This window comes from Pipistrellus kuhlii, unplaced genomic scaffold (genome assembly GCF_014108245.1).
Source record: "Pipistrellus kuhlii isolate mPipKuh1 unplaced genomic scaffold, mPipKuh1.p scaffold_m20_p_81, whole genome shotgun sequence".
In the NCBI taxonomy this organism is placed as follows: domain Eukaryota; kingdom Metazoa; phylum Chordata; class Mammalia; order Chiroptera; family Vespertilionidae; genus Pipistrellus; species Pipistrellus kuhlii.
Window position 1 is genome coordinate 1045394 of NW_023425586.1, and position 10485 is coordinate 1055878.

The window sequence follows — 10485 nt, forward strand, 5'->3', positions numbered from 1 at the left end:
CTGGGAGGTGTGAATGGGCCTGGGAGGTGTGTATCTGCCTGGGGAGGTGTGAATGGGTTTGGGGAGGTGTGAATAGGTCTGAGAGGTGTGCATAGGTCTGGTGTGGTCATCTGTAAAGCACAGGGACTTCCCTGGACCTGTTCATGTTCCTTCCAACTCTGCACATGCACAGATTTACCTCGAGTACTTCAAACGCTGTCAGGATGCACACCATCAGGAAGACGGAGTCACCCTCAGCCTTGCTCACAGCCGTTCCCACCAGTCTGAGGCCCCTCAGCCTGAATAAGCAAGCCTCCTGCCAGCTGACTGCATGGGCCCCGCACTGCTCCCCTGACACAGTGCCTGCACTCAGAAGGGCTCAGCCATCCCCGCACCTCATGGGCCGCACTGCATGGCACGATGGCCTCAAAGGCGTGCTCAGAAACAGTCCGAGTGCGGGGCGGGCTGCCTGGGGGGCTGGGTGTGCAAAAGGGATGGCCATATACAACCAGCAGAAGTTGCAAGATGACACAGTAAAGGGTTTAAGAGGTGCAGTCACCCCCCTCAACCCCACCAGGGCTTCCCAGACCCTGAGTCCATTTCCCGTGAAGGACTGGGGAGACGTGGCCGCTGTGGCAGCCGCGTGCTCTGGCATGGCTGCAGAGAATCCGTCCCCAGTGCTTAACACAGTAAGTAGCGCTGTCTATCAGATCTCAAGACAGGGTCCTCATTTCCCCCATCTCCTACACCAGTCTCTGCCAACCCACACCAACTCAGGACCCGCAGACAGAGAGCCCGGGAGGCAAACGGCTTCCCAAAGTGGGAGTGCTGCCGGGAAGGTGCGGCGATGGACTGGTGATGTCTGCGCAGGGCAGGGAGTGCTGCCGGGAAGGTGCGGCGATGGACTGGTGATGTCTGCGCAGGGCAGGGCAGCGCATTTCTGGCCCTGAGGAGGTTTGGTGGAACAGGGGAAAGCCTTCTGTCACTGTCATCTTAGTGTGCGTTCTCGCGTGTCCGTATGTCTCCATGGGGATATGAATATATGCATATGGTTTATCCAAATCACCAATGAACCAGAACCTCACATTTCCCGGCCATTTTAGAATCTGGGAATTGCTGGAAAAAGACAAAGCCACACCCAGTTTCATATGCTGAACAACCTTATGATCATCAGCTTAATCATGGTCTCATCATCATCATCATCACCACCGTCATCGTTACCATCATCAGCATTCTCATCCTCATCTTCAAAGTCACTATCATCACATCATTAACAACTTCATCATCCTCTTTATCATCAACATCTTCATCCTCATCTTCATCCTCCTCACTGTCATCATCACTGTAATCATCATCTTCATTTTTCTCACTGTCATCATCATCTTCATTTTTCTCACTGTCATCATCAACATCACTGTCATCATCTTCATCCTCACTGCCATCATCATCATCATCATCATCTTCATCCTCATCTTCATCCTCCTCACTGTCATCCTCCTCACTATCATCATCATCATCATTATCAACATCTTCATTCTCCTCTTTATCATCATCTTCATCACCTTCATCCTTCTCACTCATCAGCAACATCACTATCATCATCATCATCTTCATCCTCCTCCTCATTAACATCCTCATCCTCAGCATCCTCTTCCTCCCCCACATCTTCCTCATTGTCATCATCACCATCCTCCTCCTCACCATCAACATCACAGTCATTATCACTGTCATCCTCATGAACATATCCATCCCATCAGCACCATCCCCAGCACCATCCCCAGCAGCTCGGTAGCATGCTGAAATGTTTACAGAGTGTATCCAATGCGCCAGGTTATGCTCACATCCTTTCTACACATTCAATCCTTCCCTATCTCCATGAAGCCGGTGCTTTTATCACCTCTATTTGACAGACTGACAGAGGGTAATAGCTTGTCTCTGCTTTGACCACCACCTGCGGTGGGGGTATTTTGGGCCCATCTAGCCAAAGGAGAAACTGAGGCTCAGGAGGGAAAAGACTACCTAACCCTTCCCATCGGAGGTGGGCGGCAGCCCCGGGCCGGCCCCCCTGCTGCTCGCTCTCACCAGGCAGACAGCCTTCGTCCGCGGGCCCTCGCATCGCTCCAGGCACCTCGCGGGGCTCACGAAGTTGGGCTGGAGAGCCAGTCGGAGGAACGTGCTCTGTGCTCCGGCCAGCGCCAGGCCCACCCCAGAGCTGGAACCTGGGGCAAACCCAGGGTGCTCAGCGGCTGAGGCGCTCACAGGGAGCCCGAGCTCCCCTGCAGGTGGCGGCCCACACCGAGCCCAGGGCCGCGCAGCTTAGTGGGGGAGCAGGACACGTCGTCACAACCCAGAGCCAGAGGTGCTGTGAAGGGAGGCTAGCCCGGGGAGCGGGGGAGGCGCTAGAGCAGCTGTGTGTGCGTGTGCGTGTGTGTGCGTGTATGTATGTGTGTGTGTGTGTGTGTGTGTGTAGTGGAGTGTGTGTGTGTGTGTGTGTAGTGGAGTGTGTGTGTGTGTGTGTGTGTAGTGGAGTGTGTGTGTGTGTGTGTGTGTATGAGGTGGAGTGTGTGTGTGTGTGTGTGTGTGTGTGTGTGGTGGAGTGTGTGTGTGTGTGTGTGTAGTGGAGTGTGTGTGTGTGTGTGTGTGTGTGTGTGTGTAGTGGAGTGTGTGTGTGTGTGTGTGTGTGTGTGTGGTGGAGGCATCAGCCAGGGCTTCCTGGAGGAGACAAATCTAAAGCATGATGAGAAGTGAGCCAGAACACAAAGGTGGGGAAGGAGCTCCAGGCGAGGGAAAGCCCGGCGAGTGTCTGTGTGGCCAGGATGTGTGTTCCTTCAGGAGGTGAGGGGCCAAGGCTGGAGCCAGGCCGGGGAAAGGGAGGCCTGGCACTTGGTGGCACACAGTCAGCCTCCTCCCTCTCATCCACACACAGAGGATGTGGGCTCATCGAGCCGGCACGTGTGAGCCCGCCCGGGCTCCAGCCGAAGCCGGCGCTGGGACGTGTCAGGGAGACAGGTAGGCGGCCGAGCGTGGCCTCTGGCAGGGCTGGAGGAAGGGGCCTGAGACCTGGGCCGGAGGAGGACGAGCTGAGGGAGTGGCTGGAACCGCAGAGATGGAGTCACCCTCAGCTCTCCCTGGCCAGAGCGCTGGGCTGGAAGCGGGGAGCAGAGGGTCAGAAAACAGGCCACTTGGAACCACCGAGCTAACCAGCCCCCGGGCGCTGCCGGCAGCCGGCCAGGCGTGCGCCTGGCTGATGTCCTACCCGGTCCGCCTCGGCCTGGCCTCCGGCCAGAGGGCTGTGGGCAGGCGCCAGCTCCCCCGGCTCCCGGGCCCCAGGGAGGCCAGGGCGCTGCCACACAGCACGGCCAGGCCATGTCACCGGCCAGCCGCGGCCTTGGGGGATGCCCAGAACGAGAAGGATAAACAGCCAGTGTCCCCAGAAGGCACAGCCGCTTTGGCAAAACTCCTGTGAAGCGTGTCCAGAAGCGCATGTGTCGCTTTGCTAACAAATCTCACGGGGAAACGTGGGGGCAGGGTCCGGCGAGGAACCGCGGGCCGGGATTCAAAGCCCGGTGAGCACCGGCCGTGCCGCCAAGAGCTCCGGGCCTCAGTGGGTCAGGCGGGGGGACTGGGCAGAGCTGCTCATTTTGGGGTGCACGTGGGCCACGTGCTGTTTGTGGCCCCGGAGGCTGGCCCTCCCCAGGCCCGCAGTCAGACAAACCACCAGACCCTCCCGGACAAAGCTCCCCAGTTCCCTCCAGCCTGGAGAGAGGAAGCTGCTCTTGTCTCTCAGCCTGGCAGGGCGGTGTCCGGTGCCAGACGGTCAAGCCAGCACCCCAGGGCAGGGAAGGAAGGCCGGACAGACAGACAGCACATCTCTCAGGCCCTGCCCGGCTCTCGTCACTGAGCCAGCCCCACGCTGTGGCCAGCTACTAGCAGGTCCTTCGGAAGCCGGGCCACATGGGGTGCCTCGGAGGCTTGGGGTTGTCTCCTCCAGCCTTCACCCCACACACGTCCCGCCGAGGGAGACGGGCAATCGATCATGCAATACTTCATCTCAATTTCTTCAAAACTAAACACCCCAAAGTTCCAAACCAGGGGGAGCCAGGCCCCCAGGACTCCTGATTCCACCCCCGGGTGGGGGACCCTGGCGGTGGCCGGAGGCCTGAGGCTGGCTGGGCTCACTCACCTTCGCACTTCTTGCCTTCCCCCTTCCGGCCTTCCCCCTTGAAGCCGGGCTTGCAGAGGCACCGGTAGGACTTGGGCGTGTTCTGGCAGATGGCATCAATGTGGCACTCGTCCGTGCCCTCCGAGCACTCGTCCACGTCCACGTCCCCTGTGGGGGAGGGGAGACGCTGGTGAGGTGTGGCCGGAGGCAGGCGGGCGGTGGAGCAGGGCGCCTCCTGCCGGGCCCCACATCGATCACTGGACTAATTAACGGCCACAGCTGCGCCGTGAGCATCCAGTGTGACGAGTGGCCTCGGGCACTGTAGGGGCAGCTGCTCTCTGCCAGGCTCCCCAAGTGCCGGTTCTCGCTTGGTTTCACCACAGCCACGAAGTCCATCTATTATTCCCACCAACGGGGAGGAAGCCGAGGCCAGGAGTCCAGCGAGGAGCAGCCCGCGGTGTCTTGTTCCCTCCACCAGCACTGCTCCCGCCCGCCCCACTCTCCATGGCAGGATTCAGAGCCCTTGAAAGCATTTAAATCCATCCCCTTTGGGCTACGGATGGGGAAACTGAGGCTGGCGTGGAGCCATGAGCAGAGGCCAAGCCAGGAGACCCAGGCAGGTGATGGGGACATGGGACCCCACCCGACGCTGAGGCCTCTGGGTCCCAGCCTGGAGGGTCCCCAGTGCCCTGCCTCGGGGGGCTCACCGCTCCTTCTCGGTTCCTCCCTCCCCACCACTCCTCCACCTCAAACTTGGTTCTCCTATCCCAGCTTCCAAAGTCAAGTTCAGTCTTGGTTCTGAGGGCTCCTGGTACCCCCACCTCCCACCCCAACACATGTCTGCAGTCTGGAACGGCTCCAGGCAAAGCAATGCAAAGTAGATTTGTGCATCTGTGTGTACACTGTAACACACACACACACACACACTCTCACATACACATATACTCACATACTCACACACATACACACACACTCTCCCATACATACACACACACACACTCTCACATACACATATACTCACATACTCACACACATACTCACACACACATACTCTCACACACAATCTCTCATACACACACACACACACACTCATATACACACACATGCTCACACACACACATACACATATACTCACACACTCACACACAGTCTCTCTCTCTCTCTCTCTCTCTCTCTCTCTCTCTCTCTCTCTCACACACACACACACACACACACGCACACAGTCTCTCTCTCTCACACACACACAGACTCTCTCTCTCTCTCTCTCTCTCTCACACACACACACACACACACACACACGCACAGACACCTCAGACAGGGAGAGGGCCTTTGGGGCAGAGGACAGCAGAGGCAGAAGAGCCTCAGCTATAAGGAAGGTTACAGATGAGGAAACTGAGGCGGGGGGAGGGGTTGTAGGTCGGTGGCTCCTTAGGGGCTTGTCTACCTGCTGTGTTACCGCCAGCTGGCTATGAAGGACACCCAGAGGCGGGCAGACAGAGGGATGGCCCCAGCGGGCAGTTCACCATCACCCAGGGCAAGCCTGGGCAGTCCTGGGGTGCCTCCCCTGAGGGACCCCTGGCTGCACCAGCTTCCTTGGGGTCCGGCTGGGTGGGGTGGGATCTCTAGGAAACCACTGCTGGTTTCCTCTGCCCTAATCCTCAGGCTCCAGCCTGCCGCCCAAGGAAGAAGCATCAAAAGAAATAGTCACTTCCCTGTACACTCGCACATGTGCGCGCGCACAGACCCATGCATGCACGCGTACATGTGTGCACACAGCAGCTGGCACCACTTTTCAGGATGGCTGGCGCTGCTCAGGTCAGCAGCTGGCTCTACATCTGCCCTAAGGGGCCCGGGCAGGACCCCCTTCTGGGAAGTGGTGGCAGAGGGACCCCACGCAGGGGTGGTGCAGCCTCAGGCAGGAGCCAGAGGTCAGAGGGCACCGCAGCCCTCCCGAGACAGGACAGCCCCCGCTCTCCCGCTCCCCAGGGGCCAGTGCCAGGAGTGAGGGGCCCTCATGAGGATGGAAGGAATGGCTGTTAGCAAAGGGCACCCTGGGGGGCTTGGAGGGCAGGTGAGCTGCAGGAGTGGACAGCAGCCACAGGCCATTTGTCCGTGGTGCCCAGCCACGCTCCCCGCCCCCTCGCCCCCCCAGGCAGCCCGCCTCCCCATGGCAGGCTCTGGCTTGGGGTGCTCCCCAGCACAAGGCTCCCTGGGTGGAGCTGGGGTGGAGACAGACACAGAGGAGAGCCGGACGGCGGGGGAGGCGCATACAGGACCAGCCAAACGGGAGTTTGGGACCTCAAAGCTCAGGAGGGGCGCCCCAGATAGGGGGTGTGGGCAGCAGGACCAGCTTCCTGCAGCTGCGGGACCCGCGTCCTCAGGGCGTGACTCCAGGGAGCCCCGTGTGCCAGCGGTGTGGGGTGTGTGTGTGTGTGGTGTGTGTGGTGTGTGTGTGTGTGCGTGTGTGTGTGGGGTGTTTGTGTGTGGTGGTGGTGGTGGTGGTGGTGTGTGTGTGGTGTGTGTGGGTGTATGTGTGTGTGTGTGGGTGTGTGTGGGGTGTGTGTGTGTGTGTGTGTGTGTGTGAGTGTGGTGTGTGTGTGTGTGCGTGTGTGTGTGGGGTGTTTGTGTGTGGTGGTGGTGGTGGTGTGTGTGTGTGGTGTGTGTGGGTGTATGTGTGTGTGTGTGGGGTGTGTGTGGGGTGTGTGTGTGTGTGTGTGTGTGTGTGTGTGTGTGGCGGGGGGGGGGGAGTGGTGGAGAAAGCCCAGGAGAACACCTGGGCAGGCAGGACCATCCCTGACCTTCCCCCACCAGGGAGAGGAGGGAGGAAGCTGGGGGGGGCGCCCTGCCTCGGCTTTGTGGGGAGTCCCTCCCAGACAGCAGGGCAGGGCAGGGGAGGGCAGGGGCGGGCAGGGGAGGGCAGGGGCGGGCAGGGGAGGGCAGGGGAGGGCAGGGGCAGGAGTGGGCCCCATGACATCCCGGGAGCCCCTCCTCTGCTCCTGCTCTGACCCAACCGGGGCTGGGTTGCTCGGATGCCAGCACCTCCTTCCTCAGCTTCTGCTGCTTCCTTCCCGCCTGCATCTCCGGCCACCGCGTCCCAGGTCTGCTCTCCTCCCTTGTTTCCTCCAGCGCCTTCCCCCAGCGCCGTCTGTCCTGTCCTCCTCCTGTCCGACTGTCCATCTGCCCCATCCTGTCCCCCTGGCTCCTCTGCCCTCCGTCTCCCTATTTGATCTTTTCTTTCCTTCCTCCCTGCGTCTCCTCCTGCCCCCTCGCGTCTCCTGTCCTGGGTGTCTGTCCCCTCCACCCTGTCTCCCTCTGGGCTCTCCCTGTCCTGCGTGCGCCCTCCGTGTCTCTTCTGTCCGTCTGTCCCACCGTCTGCTCCCCTCCTTCCTCTGGTCCGTCCTTTCCCCGCCCCCCCCCCCCCCCGCAGCCTCCCGCTAACCCCGGGCGCTCCCCTCGGTCCTCGCTTTCTTTCTTCCTCCCGCCCTCGCCCTCCTCCCCCGGGACCGCGGTCCACCGCCCAGCTCGGCCGCCGTCCGGGAGCCCCGGGCCCCGGGCCGCGGGGAGGGCGCCCGGCGCGGGGCCCCGAAGTTCCTCCGCAGAGTCCGGGGGACAGGAGCCGGCGGCCCGGCGGCCCCGGGGCGCGGGGCAGGGACCCGGACCCGCCCCGCCGCCCGGGCTTACCTGGGAGCCCGCTGCCGCCCGCCAGCTGCCCGCGCGCGCCCAGGGCGAGCAGCAGGCACAGGTGCCAGCGCACGGCCGCGCCCATGCTCGCTGCGGCGGGCCGCCGGGCGGGCGAGCGGGCGCGCGGTCGCACCGGCCGGGCTAGCGCTGCTGTGGCTCCGCGCCGCCCGGCTCGCCGCCTCGGCCGCGGGCTGACGAGCTGACAGCCGCGCGCTCATTGGCCCGCGGTGTCCGGGGGCGGGACGCCGCTCGCGGCCGGCCAATGGGCGCCGGCCTCGGGGCCGCGGGGGCGGGGCGGCGCGGGCAGGGGTCCGGACCACCCGCCCTCCGGCGGCGGCAGGTGGGGGGGCGGGGAGGCCGGGCGGCGGGGCACACGGAGCTGCTCCCTCCGCCTGTCCGCTCCCCCCTGCACCCGGGCATCGAGGGGCTGCACCCCGTCCCGGCCCCCACCCCGGCCCCCCGCGCGCACACACACACACAGACACACACACTCACACACAGACACAGACACACAGACACACAGACACACACACACTCACACACAGACACACACACAGACACACACACTCACACACACACACTCACACACACACCCAAACACACACACTCACACACACACTCACACAGACACACACACACGGACACACATACACTCACACACACACACACACAGACACACACACAGAGACACACACTCACACACAGAGACACACACACACACACACACACACTCACACACACACAGACACACACACAGAGACACACACTCACACACAGACACACACAGACACACACACACACAAACACACACAGAGACACACACAAACACACACTCACACACAGACACAGACACACAGACACACAGACACACAGACACAGACACACACACACACACTCACACACAGACACACACACACACAAACACACACTCACACACACTCACACACACACACTCACACACACACAGACACTCACACACACACACAGACACACACACACACTCACACACATATACACATACTCACACACACACACACACTCACACACACACACACACACACTCACACACACGGGGTCCCGGAGGGCTAGGACGGCCGTTCCCAGGGGAAGAAACCGGTGCTCAGAGCAGAAGCGCACACTGACCGCACTGACCGCTCACTGACACCCACTGGGTGCTGCTGCCGGCAGGGCGGAGCTGGCCGCGCAGGAGAGAGCGGTGCCGATGGGCTGGAAATGTACGTTCCCGTTCCTGACAAATGAACCTTTTCCTGCTCCCCGAGGGCAGGGTCCTGAGCGCTGTCCCAGGACCATCACCGAGCCAGGCGTGGGGGGCACCCTCCCTGGGGCACCTTCCCTGGGAGCACCCTCACTGCGGGGGGCACCCTCCCTGGGGGGCACCCTCCCTGCGGGGGGCACCCTCCCTGGGAGCACCCTCCCTGGGGGGAACCTTCCCTGGGGGGCACCCTCACTGCGGGGGGCACCTTCACTATGGGGCACCCTCCCTGGGGGCACCCTCCCTGCGGGGGGCACCCTCCCTGGGGGCACCCTCACTGCGGGGGGCACCCTCCCTGGGGGCACCCTCCCTGGGGGGAACCTTCCCTGGGGGGCACCCTCCCTGGGGGCACCCTCCCTGCAGGGGGCACCCTCCCTGGGGGGAACCTTTCCTTGGGGCACCCTCACTGCGGGGGGCACCCTCCCTGGGGGCACCCTCCCTGGGGGTCCTGGCCGCCCATCGGCTGCCCATGTTTGATGCCCGGAGACCGGAGGGGAGGCCGCGGGCACAGACGGGCGGGGGGTCCGGGCAGCGGGAGCCCTGGGTCCGCCGGCCGCACCTGACGCCGCCGCCTCCGTGCCCGAACTAAGCCCCGCCCGGCGGGCATCAATGGCCTCAGCACAGGACTCAGGAGAAAGTGCAGCGAACCGGCCCATCTCCTCGACAACCACTGAGAGCCCCTTCTCCTCCGCACTCACAGCTCAGACAGGCCTCCTCTTCTGTCCACCCGCCGGCCTGGGCGGCAGCTTTGGGGCCGAGCGAGCCAGGGGGACTGGGGCCGCTGTCGGGGAGGGACCCCTCCCGGCCGGCCGCCTTCCCACCCGCTCACAGGGCACCCTGTGTCCCCCCCTGTCGGCCCATCCTCCCACACCGCGGGCAGGCACACGGGCGGGCCCTGCCCAGACGCCTCCTCTGCCTGGGACACCCTCTGCCCACAGCCTCGCCCCTTCAGGGAGCGGTGCAGGGCCTCCCGGGGGCACGCATGGGCCCAGCTCAGCCGCTTCACAGCGTCTCCTCAGACTGGGGTGCCGGAGGCCCCTCACAGCCAGGGCCCACGGCGCCCCAGCTCCCCAGGAGGCCCCGGAAGTGATGGCGCAGGAATGAATGAGGAAGGAAGGAATGAACAGGACAGGTTTCACTCACTGGGAATCAGGGAGGGATGGCATTCTTTGGCCATTTGACAGGGCCTGGGGGCGGGGGGGAAGCCAGCTGCCCAGCCTTGGCCATCACCGAGGCACCACTGTGGAAGCTGGGCCGCTGGCAGAGGCAGGACCGCCGTCCTCCGGTCCCTCTGGCTCCCCCTGCTGGCACTGCACTGCGGCCTGCGGAGGAGAGGAGCACAGAGGAGAGGGGAGGAGAGGGGAGGGAGGGGAGGGAGGGAAGGAAGGGG

At 62.8% G+C, this 10485-nt stretch overlaps 1 protein-coding gene across 4 annotated transcripts in view; it reads right to left on the reverse strand.

The window, feature by feature from the left end:
• The window catches only part of SCUBE1 (signal peptide, CUB domain and EGF like domain containing 1), an 80847-nt gene extending 72842 nt beyond the window's left edge, over positions 1 to 8005 (reverse strand). For 3 of the 4 annotated variants that reach the window (XM_045577070.1, XM_036425501.2, XM_036425498.2), the window contains exons 1-2: positions 7823 to 8004; positions 4163 to 4309 (exon numbers count right to left, since the gene is read on the reverse strand). In XM_045577070.1, the coding sequence (XP_045433026.1) occupies positions 4163 to 4309; positions 7823 to 7907 (232 nt within the window). In that variant the 5' untranslated portion in view covers positions 7908 to 8004. Of the gene's footprint in view, positions 1 to 4162; positions 4310 to 7822 lie in introns of all 4 variants that reach the window. The other variant, XM_036425499.2, reaches the window with a different exon arrangement.
• Positions 8006 to 10485: the final 2480 nt, after the last annotated feature.